An 18,220-nucleotide genomic window follows, 5' to 3' on the forward strand; every position below is an offset into this window, starting at 1 on the left:
AAGTGAAGTGCACTGCACATGCCAAACTTTCAAAGAATTATCTCACCATCTGACTACGCAGCTATAAACGTCCTTGTGGAGTTTTGATCCTCTGGGATGAAAAAAGGCGTCAAAACAAAACAAAAAAAAAAAAATAGTTTTTTTTTTTTTTTGAAAATTGTTGTGCAATATGGGAAAGGGGTAGCGAAATCTTCCCTACCCACCTAACGAACAGTTCCGACGCATCTGGAGGTGGATCACGAAGTCAGGGCCGAGTGTCTGATCTTCTAACTACAGCCGTCAATGCTGAGTCAATTTGGAACTGAGCTATCGAAGCTTGGCGTTCCCTCCCACTCCCGTAAAACCCCCGTTGTCTTTCTCATCTCGTTAACGACGGTGTTGTGGGCACTGGTGCAGTGTTCGGATTGTTCTCCTGGAAGTTCGCGACAGTGCGCACCCGAAACCGAGCAACAGCAAGGAGGAGTTTGCAGCATGGTCAAGTCGAACGTCATAGGTGAGTGGTTCGACGAAGGGAAATTACTCCAAGTTGGTCACCGCACCTGGACCTCCTCTCTTCGCAAATATGTAGAGGGTGTTTTCTTTTAAGCTTAACAGAATTTTTTTTTTTTTTTTTAATTATGCAAGCTAGATTAGTGCGGTCTGCGCAGGAGAGTTTACGGCCAGGAGGACATAGTATAGGTGAATAATCGAAACGATCAGTCGGCTAATTAGCTGAAATTCGTTAATTAACTTTTTAGTTAACGAAAATAGGCATATGTTTTCAATTAGAAACATGCTCAGCGTCATCGAAAACCACTAAATCAGTCATTTTCAGAAAGACTTTGAGCGCGTGAGAAGCGTAGTAGTGCACTAAAGTTACCACTCGTGGAGCAGGTGCAAGGCTAGCGGTTACTGTAAGGTGCCCGCGAGATTTTTCCCTCTCTTATGAGAGCCCCAGCCTTGTACCTGACGTTACTGCAACCTCCCGCACATGAAGCAGACGAAGTTGCGCTCCGCAAAGTTTCTCGACCTTTTGCACTTCGCGCGAAGATTCGGCGAATCTTCACTCGAAGATTCGTCGAAACTTTATTCGTTCTAAGGTTCGTTCTAAACTTTTTTTCTTTTTTTCAATAGGTTTGGAAAACTGTTATTCGTGCCACCCGCGACGTGGTCTCCTTGAACGTGCGCACGCCCGCGAACCCCTAAAGGAAGTCGTAATGAGATTATCGCCGGAACGACGCCGCACAGCCCGGAGCCGCGCGCCTGCATGCTCGCGTGCGTGCCGATTGCCTCGGTGCATACGAGACGCAGACGAGGAGGAACGGGGTCTCGATTAGCATTAACAGACGATCGCGGGGGGGAGCTTCTCGTGTCACGTGACTTTACGGGCTAATCGCTCACTTGTCCGTCGCCGCGTTGCGATCGTCTGCTATAGCCCTGCATGCTACATCAAGAGACACGGTCCTTTGGACGGCGTGCGCCAGAGGTTCGATTCGCACGAACCGTCTCACTTATACGTACACCAGCTCGTCGTTTGCAAAAACATGGCACCTTTTTGCCCACTGCGCAAAAAGCTGTTCTTCTGGAGACCGAAGCGCTTGGGCATGCTCTGATGCGCAGCCAGCGCCATTGTCTTGGCGTCTATAGGAGACGGTCATATGGGTCATTTCATGCATAGCGTCGCAGACGGTGAAACAGACCATCGCCAATTTATATTTGTTTGTCAAAACCTAAATAAGCCTTTCGCCAAAATCTTAAAAAAAAAAAAAAAAAAAAATATATATATATATATATATATATATATATATATATATATATATATTGCTCATCGCGGATGTTGCAAAGGTAGCAATGGCAAAACGCGGATGATTAGATTATCATCGCGTTCCGCGCCACTGCTAGCTTTGCGCCTTCACGAGTGGTAACTTTGGTGTGCCCATAAGTTTCCCACGAGCGTCAAGTCGTTCTAAAATTAACTGCTATAGTGGTTTTCGATTATGCTAGGTATGTTTCTAATTGAAACCATATGATTATTTTTACTAATTAAAAAGTTAATCAAGGAAGTTTAGGTAACCATCTCACTTATCGCAAAGATTAGCCACCGACACCTAATGCCTCCCTGGCCGTATAACTCACCTGCACAAACCGTATTTCTGCAACTTTTACGAATGTTTCGCAATAAATCTGTTCGAATTAAAATGGAGCACCCGGTTTCTATAACAGGGTATTTCACGTAAATTGAGCCAAGGTTTAAAGATATTTTGGTGCTTTTTAGGAAGACGAAACCAAAGAAATATGCATGTTCATTGCTTAGAGCAAGTCAGGCTATTTTTCTACCTTGCCCAATTAACTAATTAATTAAGATGAATTAATTAACTTATATAATATTTAATTTAGAGCAAAGGTTTCAATGACAAAGTTGTAGAGGGTCCTGAAAAACATCCAATTCAGTGGATTTTGTAACGAAACATCTAACACTGTTCATTTTTCAGGCTTCAATAAAAACTAGCAAATTATGAAAAAAAAAAACGCGAATATTTTAACAGCTTGCGGGTTTAGTGTATTCAAGCCACGGCTGAGAGCGCCTGCAATACAAGGTTCTCAATCTTAAGTGCAGTCACATACTTTTTTCCTAACTTCCGGGCTTTTTTTTTTCTTCTTTTTTTTTTTTTTAAGCCAAGAAAAACGAACAGTGTTAAAGCTTTCTTGATAGAGGTCACTGAATTGTACGTTTCTGAGGACGCTCTACAACTTTGTCATTGGAAATTTCGCTCTAAATTAAATATTTCAAAAGTGAATTAATTACTCTTAATTAATTAATTGGGCAAAAACAACAAACAAATCCTGACTTGCTCCCTACAATGTAACAACCTTATTCGTTTGGTTTCGTCTTCCTAAAACGCACCAAAATATGTTTAAACCTTGGATCAAGTTACGTGGAATACCATGTATAAAACGGGTATCCGATTTAATTCGTCCCCTGACGACTGTGTTTCCGAGCAGTCGCTCACTTGCTTTGTATACGTGCACGCACCCCGGGCGCGCAGATGCATGGGAGATATCTATTATGCATTCAATTCTATCCTCCGTTTCATCTTTCGACGAAGCGCAGACGACGCCACGAGCCATCGGAGCCAATCCAAAGACGCGTGAGTGCCACGGAGCCAATTCAAAGACGCATGAGTGTCACGTGACGTAGGGAGGAGCGCTACGCACCCCGGGCGCGCAGATGCATGGGAGATATCTATTATGCATTCAATTCTATTCTCCGTTTCATCTTTTGACGAAGCGCAGACGACGCCACGAGCCATCAGAGCCAATCCAAAGAAGCGTGAGTGTCACGTGACGTAGGGAGGAGCGCCGCCAACCGGCGGGACGCTCAGTCATGTGGTATATACTCTGCACCGTCCGCCGCGATCCGTAGCGTGAAATAAGGCGGTGTGAGTTACGCAGAGCTGCTGAGCGCCGACGGCGTATCTTTTCCTGGTTTGGAAACAATGCCTGGCCTCAATCGCGGAGGGAGACTGTTGAAACAGACGCGCGAACGGGCGACAGGCCTCGAAAACGGCGTTGCCTTCGCATGCCGCGACCTTCAAAGAAACAACGGGGACTCTGCCCCGTCTTGCATTCGCCATAATGTATACGTGGTGCAGGATGTTGTTGGAACTCCAACAACCCCCCCCCCCCCCCCCTTTAAAAAAAAAAAAGGAAAAAAAAAGTGAAAGTGGGATGAAAAAAAAATAATAATAAGGCTGCAAGTACTACGAGTAACGCAGCCTCGACACGCGTGTGCAGTGTTGTCGAATATCCGCAATGTCAACCAGTCATACCACTACAAGAGACGCTTTGCACACGCACCAAATTACAGCCGCCATTGCGGACCTTCTCTCTTATTACCGAGATGCCGAGCCACTGAAGCGGCTGTTGACGCAGGACGAGCCATCCACGAAGATCCCAGAAAGGACACAGTTACTGTAAAATCTAAACTGGCAATGCGGAGTGTCTTGCTGCGGTAATGATGAAGTAAAGTGACTCTTGAAGTGACTCTCGGTCAACGAGGGACTCTTGTTCGAACGCGCGCCAAGTTGCCTCACCGAGATACGCATCCACGGAAATTGGTGAATGAAGTATTCACACGAAGTGTGCGTTCCCGGAGAAAATCTCACCGAAGAAAAGCTCACATCGAATTAAATGTTTAGAGTACAACGTGTTTGTTATAATTTGAGAACACGTAGTGCAATCAAAGATACGCACCGCCAAGGCAGGCGGTAGACACATTTCCAAGCATGCATGGTCTGTTTTCGAGCGGCTGTTGACGAATTTAACTCGGCCGGGATGGAGGAAATATATATATATATATATAATGTTTGTTTACTAATGAGTTAAATGTGCAACTCTGGCCTAGAGATTTCGCAGACTATTGCAGACAAGGCTATTCAAACTGCAGCCTACTACGGGGGTTATACGTCTTTTCCCGACTATCGTTTAATTAATGTTGTATAATTTGTTTTCGTCGTTTTACACATAAACAAATAAAAAGCAATGTTAAAAAAAAAAAAAAGATCTGATAGTAATGTGCTGAATATTCGTATGTGCTCATGCACGTATGGCATGCAAACATATTTCGATTGAGTGAACGCTTTCGCTGGAGCGAACGCTCGGTTCACAGGCGGCGTAGGCGGTATTTGCTCCGCATTGTACGGTTTTGCGGTGAGCTTTTCTCCGGTGAGCTTATCTCCGCCATCCACTCCGTTCGCCCATTTCCAGTCGTGGTGCGTTCATCCTTCTTCTGTTACGTGAACGCAGCCCCTTCCCACACCCTCGCGCAGAGAGCCGGGTCACGTGATAAAGGGGAGACGGTTTATGCGAAGCGCAAGTTCGTCTACTTCTTTTGCAGGCGTTCTGGTGACGTGAGAACCCCGACCTCTGATTGGCTCTGAATAAAGATAGTGGGTAGACCTCAAAGCAAGCTGCCCTGAGGTCTACCCACTGTCCTTTAATCAAAGCTCGGTGTTTTTCTACGTCCCAACAACCTTCGCAAAAGGAGCAGACGAACTTGCGCTTGGGATGTCGCACGACCAGGGGCCCTAAACTCGCGAAACCCAAAGTTTGAGCCGAAAGTTCACGGAGCGCGCCGATTGGACGTCGGCGAAAAAAGCGCGAAGTCATCATCCTGATGGGCCAATCGGTGCGCTCCGTGAACTTCGGCCCCAACTTTGTGTTTCACGAGTTTAGCTACCCCGTCGAACACAAAGTTTGGTCCGAAGTTCACGGAACGCACCGATTGGACGATCACGACGATGACTTGGCGCTTTTTTCGGCGGCGTCCAATCGGCGCGCTCCGCTAACTTCGGGCTCCAACTTTGTGTTCCACGAGTTTAGGGCCCCTGAAGTGAAGCGAACGGAATACGAGGAAAACCGAAAGTGAAGGTCATATATTCAGCTGCCGGAAAGCGTTTTAACCATTGTGATTTTCTTCTATTTCTCACACTAAATGGAAGTCGTTGCTTTTATGGCTCGCTCTTCAAGAACTCTCTGACGTGAAGCCACCGCGCATGCGGAGTCGCGTCGCCTCACGCGAATCTGGCTTCCGACGTCTTGAAAGTAGGGGTGTCGCGAACCGGCCGCGGTTCGAGTTCGACCAGGTTCGACTTTTTCGAACTTTTAGTGGAAAGTTCGACGAACCTTGTATTGAGGTTCGACTCGTGTGCGCATGCGCGACAGGCTGGCCGGTTGGCTTCGGATTGGATGGTAATGGCTAAGAGATTAATTAAGTGCAGTGCTGATTGGCTATTTCAGTTAATACAGTACTAAAAATTAAATTATTAACTTCTTCAGTGATTAGAATTAGTTTCTTTTAATTGCAGCTGTTCACAAAATAAAATAGCCCTTTGCATAAAAAAAAAAAATTCTCCAAACCTAGACATGCTTGTATCAAGGGCTGGTCACACTGTCCACAAAGTCGAACCGGTCGAATCTGGTGAAAAGTTTGAAGGTTCGTCGAACCGGTTCGACCCAGTCGAACCCCGAAAGTTCGACCAAAAAATCTGGTTTGACAAAAGTTCGCGACACCCCTACTTGAAAGTGAGGTGGTGAGGGTTTTGCAGGGAGATGACGTCACGGGCTATGCGTTGTCTAGATTTAGTTTGATGACCTAATATAATGCTATGCCACTAGAGACTAAGCATTTCTTTCTAAAAAAAGCTCGTGTATGTAATTTATTTTTTCATTAAACAAAGGTTGGCCATAAAATGCTCATAGACCAACACACTGTTTCCAAACAAGCCCGCGTCTGCCCACACCAGGTCTGGGCACTGCGCTTGCTCCGAATCCAGATTAGCGTGAAGTTTCTGCGCATGCGCCGTGGCGAGAACAGCGCCACCACAGGGGCGTGACGTCAGAGCCGCATGTTGGTCTATAGAGAAAAGGGGGGCGATGCCCCCCGTCCCCCCCCCCCCCCCCCGGCCGGCCCCCTAAAAACCGCCCATGACTCGGCAAAGGGGAAACCGCAGACGACGCTACGAGCGAATAGGACCAATCAAGCAGCGCCAAAAGAGAAAGTCACTAGGCCTAGTTTCTGTTTATGGTTGGTTCAGCGATGATAGAACACGCACAGGAACATGACGGACATCATGACGGTGCACTCTTGACGCTGCATAGCTCGTAGCGTCGGCTGCGTCTGGACTTGAGGTGGAACGATGTGTAGCAGAGTTCGTGAGAGCTCTCCACAGATATGCGTACCGGCAGGGGGTTGTCACGTGCCTCGTCCCAACGCCCTGATTGGCCCGCTGGGGCTATAGCTTTCTCAGTTTGCCAAATGTGGGAAGACCCCATGATCGCTGCTCTTAACTGGTATCCTTACTGGAAAAGGGGGGTTCATTATATACATAATTTCCCGCTGTATTTTTTTTTTCACCAGCTTTGATTTGTTTACGTTGAAAGTCCCCCCTTCCTACAAAGAAAATTTCACGTGGGGGGGGGGGGGGGGGGAGATATTGGGGCACGCGGCGGCCCTATTTGGTTCCTTTACTGAGCTGCGGTGACCTCGGTTTAGCTCTTGCACCGTAGCGTATGTGTCCGCCATAGATTACCCCCCCCCCCCCCCCCCACACACACACTTTTGCCACAGAGAGGTCTTCTTCCCCTCTTCCTTTTTTTCCCTGTGATTCCTAAAACGTGGATTAGGGAAATAGCTGAGGGATAGACGTAGGCCTCTGACGATCTTCAAGTCACAAAGAGCTTCGTTCCGCCAAAATAATGAAGTCTTGGGTCTGGCGTGCAAGTTTGCGCTGGGAGGGTGTCGCCGCGCGGTGTGTGTGTGTGTGTGGAAGGTCAAAACTCCTACGCCCCCCCCCCCCCCCCCCCCCCCCCCATTCATATGCATAGAGCGTTTCCCGTGGGCCCTGGCAGTGCGTCACCTTATTTAACCGGAAGACCGCGTGGTTCGTTGGTACACTCTAAAAAAAGGGTGTCGTCTTACACCCTTCTGTCCCATATAATGCACCCCAAAACTTCAGTTCGACGTACAGCCTCCTGTACGCCGAAGTAAAGTTTTGGGGTCTTATATGGGGACAAAGGGTGTAAGAATACACCCTTTTCTTCTGAGAGTGTAGCTCTCCGATTGGCTCCGTTGGCTTACTCTTTAGTATGGAGCTAAGGTTTGCGAATCACCTTGGTGGCTTTGATAAGTGCCCCTTCTGAACATGCACGCATGCGCCCGCACATCAAGAGGCGCCTCCTAAAGCAAAGGGGTCGTAATTCTAGGCTTTGTGGTAGTCCACGTTTTACGGACGATAAACACCTTCGACGGTCTGATAACGTCCGTCCTTCTTTCAAGTTCCAGTGGAAGACCTCGAGAGCCGCAGGGAAACTAAAATCGACATCGGCATCAGCGGCCATGGCGCCGTCGTGGATCCTCCGTGTGAGTTGATATTCAGATATGCTCCGTTGACTTTCCTGGGGGAATGACCATTATGGAAAATTCAAAGAGTTGGCGACCTTAGCCCGATGGAGATGCAGAAATAGAATGGTTCGGCAACTTCCGTGTCAAACGCGCCAGAGAAAATAACAAATGTTGCGAGGTGGCGCTGCTGATAGTAGATGCATCGTCGATCGACGTGGATTAATGCATGGTCGGGTCCGGCTAGGGCGTGATGACATCTAACCCTTTTGTTCCAAACGCTTTTTTTCTTTCTTCTTTTAAGCTTGTGAAAGAGCGTTTTCCTGCACGCGTTCTTGGCGCTGACTGCCCTACGGCGACACCTTGTTTTCGGTGATCTCTGTATTTTTCCTGTGAGCGCGTGATGTCGGCCTTGGGTGCTACAAAGTATGTCATCACACAAAACAGAAGGTCATCGGGGCATCCTAGGTCCGGCATCCATAGATATATTTTTACCCCGGAGAGCGGTGACAAGGAGGACAGAACAACACAAATCTCCAAAATGGTCTGTCCGTCAGCTTCCGTGTCCGAACGCCAGAGAAAATGACGAATGTCTGTGGCGTTGGCGCTGCTAATGGTAGATGCATCGTCGATCGATGTATCAAACTGTCACTGGAGTCAGAACTTGGACACCGAGGAAAAGTCTGCTCTTCTTTTTTACCCTTGGTATCATCCGTGTGTGTTTGTCCTTTGCCATCCGTTGTCTCCAGTTATAATGAACAGTGCGCGTGCTCTGAACGCAATTTATGCACATTTCTTACGAAACAAAATGGCCCGTGAAACCGGACGACAGACGTTGACGCGTGCTAGGCTTAACAGAAACGTATACGATTGGAAAAGTAAAGAGGGAAACACGAGGAAAAGAAATTAAGCAGAAGAGGACAAACTTCGCAGTTTGGAATTCTGCGTTGCGTCATTGATGGTATAAAGAGCCACGGAATTCAGCTTTCCAAAGGGATAATCTAAACCGTTCTTCGATCGCCAAAGAGTCGCTCGCGAGCGGCGCGACAAAACTTTCCTTTCTGTCGATCTCAGCAACCGAAACCCTCCCATTCGCCACGAGATAAAATGATGATGACTGGAACTGTTACAAGGAAGACGGGAGGGGGTTTTGGGGGGGGGGGGGGGATTTTTGTGGAAAGCGCGCCGAAGAGAGGTCAGTAGTTGGCCTTGATTCGCGCGCGCAAAAACGCGCCGTGGCTGCCGTCTACTGCGGCGTAGAATCGAGACGAGGCGAATGAGCCACTCTTCGCAGGGGGCGCTGCGGTTCTTCCCCTTCTCCGCTCGCAGGCACGCACTCACTCACTCACCCGTCCCGTATGTGTGGCAGTTTGTTTTGACGATGCACGCTGGATAGATACTGCGGCGCTGTCATGCGCGCGTGAAGAAGTTATCATCTCGATTAATCGAAAAGTGATCTCCGGCGACACCTCCCCCCCTCCCCGTCACTGTGCTTCAATCACGCACCGACAGGTGAGCAAACTCTGGCTGTTCGTGGGGAACGTTCCGAGCTGTCTTTCGGTCCCACACAGCTACTCGCCAAGGAGTCGGCTGGTTCTTTTCTGTTTGTTACTTCGTTCGGTCCACATAGAAACCCGATCTAGGTTAGCTGGGTACTTCTAATCTTGCACTTTCTTTCCGCGGTGTCGGTTCGGTCCCCAGCCTTGGACGACATCCTTTGTGCGACTGCACTTTCGTTGGCGTCGCCAACTCTGTGAGGTTCTTGAACTTGACTGTGCTGTCCCGTTATGGAACATGAAAACGGAACATTGGGCTCACTGGGCGTCTAGGCCCGCCAACTGACAGCTTTATTTTTTATTTTACATTTTTTTAGGGTTCTTGGGATTCCCAGAAGGTCAGTGCTCCGTGCTGACGGATGTTTTCTTGTTTTTTTTTTCTCTTCGTTTCGTAGCTCCCGATCTTGGCACGGACATGTCGACGCAATACAGCAAGGTGTGTGTGAATTGGTTTTGTTTCATTCTGGTATGGGGGGCTCTTGAGGTAAAGGGTTAATTGGCGTTTGTTTTCTATTCTTCGCTAATTTTTGTATGTTTGTTTTTGTGCGTGCCGTGCCTCGGTAGCGTCTCAACGAGCTTCGGCGCGCGTTCAAGTTGGGCAAGACGCGACCTGCGAGCTACAGGGTCCAACAACTCAAGGCTTTGGACAGGTTTCTCGTCGACTATCACGACGCGTTCGTGCAGGCTCTCAAAGAGGACTTGAACAAGGTGAGGCAATCCCGTCGTCGGCTTTTTTTACGTCTTTTTTATTATATATATATTTGATCCGACTTCTTGCGAGCCGAGTGCATGTGCGTTCGTCTAGCTACAAAAAAAAAAAGGAGCAAGATGATTTTTTTTTTTTTTTTTTTTTGTTTAGTAGAGGTTTTGATTTCCTTCTTCTGTCCCTTCTAATTTATCTTCAAGTGTCCTTGAGACGTTGCCTCCTCTTTTTCTACGTTCTGTTGTTCTCTTTTCTGCCCCAGTCTCAGGTTTACAATCACGTTCAACTTACACCAGCTCGCCTGCACTCTATTTTTTCGTCCTTCCCATTCTCGGGGTTTAAACATCATGATATTAGGTATAATTAAAGGTTAAGGTTCGGCAGCTCTCTGGATGCTTAGGGGGAGACATTAGATGAAATTTACAATTACTGTAAACGACTAAATTTTCGCGAGGACCCAATTTTCGCGAATTTCGCGAATCGCCTACAATTCGCGAAAAATAAGTCCCGCGAACAAATCGGGCAATATGTGAACGCTACAGAAGCTACACTCGATTCGCGAAAATTAAAACCCGCGAATAATTTCAAATTTCCAGCTTTGTCCCGATTTGCGAAAATTTGAGCCCGCGAAAATTAAGTCGTTTACAGTATGTTGATGAACCATCTGCAGATATTGAGTGCAGGTGGTTTGAACATTTTTCTGCACTAGTGCATCCGCATCCGCGATGGCTCCTCTGGACATGTGCAGACGAGTCGTCCGCAGATATTGTGTGCAGGAAGTTAGAATGTTTTTTTTGTCTCTTTTACTGCTCTGCACTGCTGCCTTTCCGAGGGCAACATGTTTCAAAATCACATTTACTTCAGTTGTCGAGTGAAAAAGCGAAAAGTTGTCTTCGTGAAAATTCGTATAAAGTGAAGTTGACGGTGCGGAGAAAGCTACTGACTTGTTGGACCAGTCACGAGTAAATTTTTTAGAGCGCACCCGGGGTCACGTGACTACCCGCAGGTGACGTGACCCCCCTCAGTACCCTTCCCTACTCCTCCTCAAGAGCTGCGCTCCAATTCGGCGTTACAGGGATTTGTAAACGGCTTTCAATTTTTCTCCGTGTACACCCTCTCACCGACACCCACTTGCAGAGAGCGGATCGGGCATTGAAAGGCAGGCGATTGATTGGTATGGCGAGCAGGTAGCTTCCGTCGCACTGCTAGCTTATCCGTGAGCAGAGTATAGCCTTTCGTTAGATTGTCTAACCCTCAGATTTTTTTCCCTGTAATGTCGCACAAAATGGTCGGTGTCTTCACGACTCTCTAGGCTGAAGACGTTTGACTGCAGCTATGTACATTGAAAATGCGATCATGTTTTGATGTTGCCGTTTCAGAACAAGTTTGAGAGCATCCTGTTCGAGATCAACTTCACCCGAAATGAGATCAAAGGCACCATCATGGAGATCGAGAAATGGATGAAACCCGAAAAGGTATGCTGCTCGGTTTGCTGTCAGGAGATAGATCCGCGTGCGACATAAACATTCCAGCTAGAAAAAATTTAATTGAATTGTATCGGTTTTATTCACATACTAGGTCTAGGGTAATGGGGAAAAAGGCAAAGTCTTCCTGACGTGGCCCTATCACCCGTTTACACTGCTCAGCAGACGAAAACAAAAGGCAATACACATTCAAGAAGTACAAGAAGATACAGTCGGTGACGTACCAACTTGTTTTGGAGTGTGGGGGGGGCAAGCCAGACCCCCCTCCAAACCCAGGGCCAGGGGGCAGTGCCCTTCTATCCCTTGGCCCTCCGGCCAGTGTTTGTACTGCTCACTGGCGGCTGTTTCAGGAGGGGGCGGGAGGCAAAACACATGCTGTGCCCCCCCCCCCCCCCCCCCCCCCCCTTTGGTACGCCTATGGATACAGTAATACATCAACTATCGGAACAGCATATTTCGTTCAGAGTTTATGCAATCGTCAGTGCTTGTCTCAGCACTTTGGAAATGGAAAATGAACCAGGTAACACAAGCCATAAGCAATGAAAACACTATCTGAAAGTATTTACTAAATGTGACATGACAGAAGGTACCGTTTTATACGCTTTTTGAAGCACAATCTGAAATCATTTCCATAACGGCTGGATGTTCGTTTAAGAAATCCGGTATTAGGCATGATCATTGCTGATGTCTGTAATTCATCCTAGTCCAAGGTATTCTACAAGAGCAATGTCAAAGATTGTATTGCGTATTATTAGAAAGAAGTGCGTCAAGAAAACTGGACTGGTCACTAATTATTACATTATATGTATTGAAATATTAAGAGGGAGTAGATGACTAATGGTAAGAAAACTGTTAATAAAAATAACTGTGCTGTGTGGTCAGTACACTGAAGGTTTTCTGTACTACATACTGCTTTTTTTTTTTTGCAAAAGAAATGACTTGTCAATATTTATTTTAGTTGTAATGCATAGACAGTAATGGAGATGAAAGCGCACTAAAGTATAGTACAACCAACATTTTAATCAGCATGGAACCAGCAATCTAATTTTATATAAAATACCAATAGATCTAGAGATGGTCACGTGAATTTTATTTGTATGAAGTGTCCAGGGCTTTTTTTTTTTTTTTTCAAAAAGAACTGTTAAGAATTTATAGACATAGACATGCTCAGTCACAGAGTCTTGGAATTTTAAAATATTTTCACAAGCAAGTTTACTTCGTGGCTTAAAAATGGCATATTTTGTTTTCGTAACATTTAACTGAAGTTGATTATAGAGTCAAGCCAGCCTGATAACTCGTTGAGCCACAGGTTAGCAGTAATTTCAAGATCACGCAAAAATGGGCCAGAAAGTAATAAGCTTGCATCGTCTGCGTACAAAACTATTCAGAAATGTTTGATATACATACAATATCGTTCATATAAATAATAGTAAACAACCTAAAATGGACCCCTGTGGAACCCCATATGAAAGTTTGTTCTGGTTTGGACTAATATCTATTAAAACACACATTTTGTAAACTACATACCGCATCTAAAGCAACTCTTCGAATTCCATAAAATGGTGCTTTATAGAACAAGGTATGCTTAATGAAATCAAACGCAATTCTAAAATAAAAAAAAAAAAAAAATATTCTAGTGGTAAATAGTATATTTCTGAAATTATTGATCAATTTTTCTTTGATACTAAGTAGTGCCATTTCAGTTGACTTCTTTTTCTTGAAACCCATATTGCTACATTGCAAAAACATCTCGAGCGTTCAAAAACTTTCTGAAGTGTTTTTTCATCAGATGATTGAATACTATTGAAAACGAAGGCAACTTTGGCAATTTTCATGCCACCAGGAGAAGTGCCAGTGGCTAATGCATTGTTACATACATGCTGCAGACGAGAACAGAAGAGGTGAGCGACAGGTATGATTGGTGTGGCCTCGATGTCTGCTCCGGCTGCTGTGTTTATATTTAAAGATTTGAGAATTAAGTATATGTCTTATTCTTCATTTGGGGTCAGGAAAGTAACTTTACGGCTGCAGACAAAATATGCTTCTCTAAACTTTCTTTTGAGCCACGTGACTGCAATGACCAACCACATTGTAATAATCTGCACATGTCTGCTTGTAGCCGCTCCCCCCCCTTTTTGTATTGACACTGTGCTTCATTTCACCCTACGATGAAATACAGGCAAAGATACGGGTATGTTGCTCCAATGTATGTATCGATGCGCGTGTGTCCTGAACTACAGATACACACAGCGCAACACTGCGACACATTGTTTCCGACTGGTCCGCGATTGAATCCGGCGGCGCATAGCTATGGCCCAAGTCCGGGGATCTTGGGTTCAGTCCCACACCTGCCGGTTTTGACCTGGACGAGCATCACACCAGCTTTCTGTTCTGTTTTTCCATTACGTGGTGCACATTAAAGACCCCCAGGCCACCGGCAGCACGGGACTGGCTTTGTTTCTCACCTGCACAGCGGAGACAGTAGGCACCTGTTACGACCAAAAAACTTTTAGCCGTCTGAACAAGCTCACAATGCAACTCTCGTAGGGAAAGGGGGGGGGGGGGAAGGGGGGGGGGAGGGGGAGGGGGGGGGTGAAGTATGAACTTTGGTTCATCTTTCCCTTCTCTCGGGTAACGTTGCCTTACAGCACTTCTGGAAGTCAGTCACGCAAAACTCGGAAGTTTTTATGCGCTTGTAGCGTATTCTCACAAACTTGCATTCTTGAAATATTGTTTGGAAGGCTGTAGCTCTTTCAGCTTGACATTATTCTCAGTCTCGAACTTCAGAGGATGCGACATGCCGTGCAAGTACTGCATTACCTTCGATGGGGTGCAGCGCCATGCAAAACGCTAGGACACTATACATTCGCAGTGTTGGATTGGCTGGGACGGCTGCTAGCACGCGCTGCAGTCCAGTCCAGTGCAAGGCGGAATGGAGTATACAATTTTTGTGTCGACTCATGTTGGGTGTTGCACTGCCGTTAAAGGGGTACTCCGCCGATTTTTGAGCTACCTCAACTAACTATATTTTCTGACTCCCAGGCCTTTACCCTTTCTGGTATGCTGTTTAGTATCGTGAAATTCATAATAGTTATTGCGAAATCGGCAAATGAAAATGATGCAAAAACAGACATTCAAATATACCCGCCCTTTTCAGGGCCGTGACGTCAGTGGAAGTTCAGCTTGCCAGTCGGGCGCGCAGTCTAAAAAATAGAATATGCCAATCATTTGATCCGTGCTGGAGCGCGGGGACTGGAGCGAGCTTCCAAAGCATTCATTTGACACCATGAAACTGCTTCGAATCAGTTGGGAACAAATTCTACAGTCCAAAGTGTGAACCCCTGCACTTCCAATGACGTCACTTTTTCATTGTTGCCAGTAGAGACTTTCAGTTTGAAAAACACGGTGAGGACCAAAATTGTAAATTCAATAACTTTGTGAAAAAAAATTATTTTGACCTAATATTTAAGATACTATTTTGGCGATGTTGTTTGGCGAGTTTAGCAAAATTTCAAGCAAATCGGGGACCATGAAGAAATCGGCGGAGTTCCCCTTTAAATGCCGTTTCTTTGTGTATCTTTGGGCCGTTTCAGGCGGCGAAGAACATCATGTTGATAATGGACGAGGCGCTGGTGCACAGCGAGCCGTATGGCGTGGCGCTGATCATCGGGGCCTGGAACTACCCGCTGCAACTGACCCTCTGCCCACTGATCGGAGCCATTGCGGCAGGAAACTGTGCGGTGATCAAGCCTTCGGAGAATGCGGCTGCCACGGCCAAGGTCATCGAGGAGCTCGTCCCTAAGTACCTTGATCCGGTGAGTTAAGCTGCTCGATTTTTCCTCCTTGGAAGTATTCATTCTCCTTGGTTATCTTTGAGTTTTGTTTTCTTAAATACTCTCTCCTGCGCTTTTGATGCAGATAAATGTTCATACTACATAAATGCTGCAAGCTTTATTTTTTTTTTTTTATTTTTACTTGTTAGAAAACTAACTTGTGTAATCTAGACTTGTGTAACCTAGATGTCACAAATACTAAAGTTTTGAAAACTGTTTTTGTAGTGCTAGTTTGTTGTTTTTGATTGTTCATCTTTGCAAAAGAGTGAAATTGAGTTTTTTTTTTTTTACAGATATTTATATGTTCTTAAAGGGCAACTCCGCTTCTTTTCCAGTAGTGCAAAACTATACAGTTCTCTTTGTTATCCTCTACAAAACCCCCATGGCAAATATTACGACGGAATTCCGCCTAGAAGTTCATTAAAATCGCTGTCAAAGTTTGACAAGCACGAATCCGCTGGTTTTGGATGAGACGTGCGGGCCAGACAACACTGGCCGGCTGCATTTCCGCTTCCTCCAAATTCCTTCTCCCGGCACGTCCGCGACGTCATCAAGCATGTACAGCCTCTTCTTTTTTTTTTTTTTTTTTTCAATTTTGTTTTCTTTTCCGGGGAGAGCACGGGTGGCGCCAGCGCCGTGCTCTCCCCGAAGAGGGAAGCTGCCTTTGTAAGAATTTTGAGTGACAGGTTAATCCTCTATAATCTTCTGGGGGGAGAATAGCGACGCCTGTGCTAATCCAGGAGGCACAAAGGAGGATCCTGATAAGAGGGGAGCTCCTTCTTCCCCTTGTATATCACGTGGGTGTACATGCTCAGTGATGCAGAATATAGTGTTGTCCGGCTTTGCCACCGTTTCGGTTTCGGTTTGTGATCATGGCTAGAGTAAAATTACACGAAAAATATTTTATTTTTTGCGAAACAAAGGATTGGGGATTGTTTTTGAGTGCTTCAAAAAGCAAAATCGGCCACTATCTCAAAATTTTTGAAATTAAGCGGAGTTGCCCTTTAATACAAAAATTCTCCAAGCTTTTCTTTTTTTTTTTTTAATTGAATGAGGTTAGTTAACTCCTTGGCGGTCGCTGCGTACATCTATGGCGGGGATTACACAATTGAAAGTGCCCTCTCGGACGCGAAACCGTGCACACCGCAGGAGAGGTGGGGAGGGGGGTGTTACTATTTGTTTTGTTTTTGGCAAACTACGATCGTTATGAGCAAGGTGTTAATCTTTTCTGGGACTATTTATAGTTTTGAAATGAGACCCTTTGTGCAGACAGGTGCTCTGGGAAGGGGGGGGGGGGGGGGGGGAAGGAAGGAAGGAAGGGAAGGGAAGGGAAGGGGGGGGGGGGTAGTGGCAATTGTAGGGCTGTCTCTTCTGATCCATATTTTTAATGCTGGTCAGAATCGAATTCTGAGGATGATAGCTCACCATCTGATGAAGGAGCTTCGTAAAGCACCACCACTCCGAAATTTGGGACCGCCGGAATGTCACGGAAGCGGACACACCAGTATGAAATTGAAATCGAATGGAAAAAGGAGACAAACTTTCGCCTTCCGTATTTTCTTTTGACGGTTCTGAACCAGAACAGCTTGTAAGGACTGTACGTGCTCTTGTTGGATACTTATTAAGAAAAATAACCTGTGCGTTGACGCCTTTCTTCATGCTATTCTTTTGAAAACAAAACATGATCACTGGGAAACATTTTCTGGGAAATTAGTTCGATCGTCAAAGGGTTAAATGGATGCAGTTGGTGAGAAAACAAACTTGTGATCTGTTGTATGGTGTGATTTAGATGTCACAAATACCAAAGTTTTGAAAGTGTTTTGTACCAATCCTAGTTTGTTATATGGTGTAAGTAGACTGGCAATTGCCTTACTTATAGTTTGATAGTTTCTCTACTTGTTTATGTTTTAGTGACTGCTTTTCTCACAAGTGAAGCTATTGTAGGTGGGTTGCAGCGTGTGCCATCTTCTTGCTTAAGCAAGATGACTAGCAGTTTTAAAAGGACAATAAAAGTAATTTGAAGTTTTTGCTTTTTTATTTTCTTTACCCTGATGCGAGCTAAACGAAGTACGTCACTTTTCACCGGAATACTGCAATTTTGCCGTGTCGTTGTAAGGTAAAGATATGTCTCTTTTCCAACCCACAGTTGCATGTTATTAGTTTAAGTTATGACATATACATGTCTGGGTATATTGTAGCGAGTGAGCCCTTTGTGCAGTCATTGGCACAAAAGTTAGCCCTCTGTTATTTGGGTAATGTTGCTTGGTCATTGACAAAAGTACAGGGACGGTTTTGTATCGCCTGAAGGCCTGTATTGAATGGAAAGCTTAATAGCATGACACTTGAGAAGTAGATGGCATTGTTCAACATAGTGCATCATTTGGAGGGGTGCTTGCTGTAGTGCCAGTTACATGGAAAATGGTGGCGAGGATTGCTGTGCATCACCTCACCTTGCAATAAACCGCGGTGAATTCTCGATCCTTTGGAACCAATCATCATGAGAGCATCACGTGACCTTCAAGAGGGGCCCAGGTCCGCAGGGCAGGTCGTCACGTGATACATTCGCGGCATTTAATTGACTGGGATGGCTCGTGGCGTTCACTGTGGCCCATCGTATGGCGAAACGGGGTATAGAGACGGGGCAGAATTGTAAGTTTTGTGCTTCCACGGGGGAATTACTACAAACTTGACCTTGCAGTGGTAGTTACGTGCAAGGGATTTGCAGTACAGTCTACACTCGTTACAACAGACCTGGTTACAAAGAC

At 45.8% G+C, this 18,220-nt stretch overlaps 1 protein-coding gene across 7 annotated transcripts in view; it reads left to right on the top strand.

Annotated features, from left to right (window-relative positions):
• Positions 1-401: 401 nt before the first annotated feature.
• The window catches only part of LOC8040529 (aldehyde dehydrogenase family 3 member B1), a 36,454-nt gene continuing 18,635 nt past the window's right edge, over positions 402-18,220 (top strand). For 2 of the 7 annotated variants that reach the window (XM_029991238.4, XM_029991239.4), the window contains exons 1-6: positions 402-493; positions 7,817-7,900; positions 9,831-9,871; positions 10,000-10,143; positions 11,518-11,613; positions 15,216-15,437. In XM_029991238.4, the coding sequence (XP_029847098.2) occupies positions 472-493; positions 7,817-7,900; positions 9,831-9,871; positions 10,000-10,143; positions 11,518-11,613; positions 15,216-15,437 (609 nt within the window). In that variant the 5' untranslated portion in view covers positions 402-471. The other 5 variants (XM_029991240.4, XM_040499673.2, XM_029991241.4 and 2 more) reach the window with 5 other exon arrangements.

Source organism: Ixodes scapularis, unplaced genomic scaffold (genome assembly GCF_016920785.2).
Source record: "Ixodes scapularis isolate PalLabHiFi unplaced genomic scaffold, ASM1692078v2 PGA_scaffold12__126_contigs__length_90152505, whole genome shotgun sequence".
NCBI lineage: Eukaryota > Metazoa > Arthropoda > Arachnida > Ixodida > Ixodidae > Ixodes > Ixodes scapularis.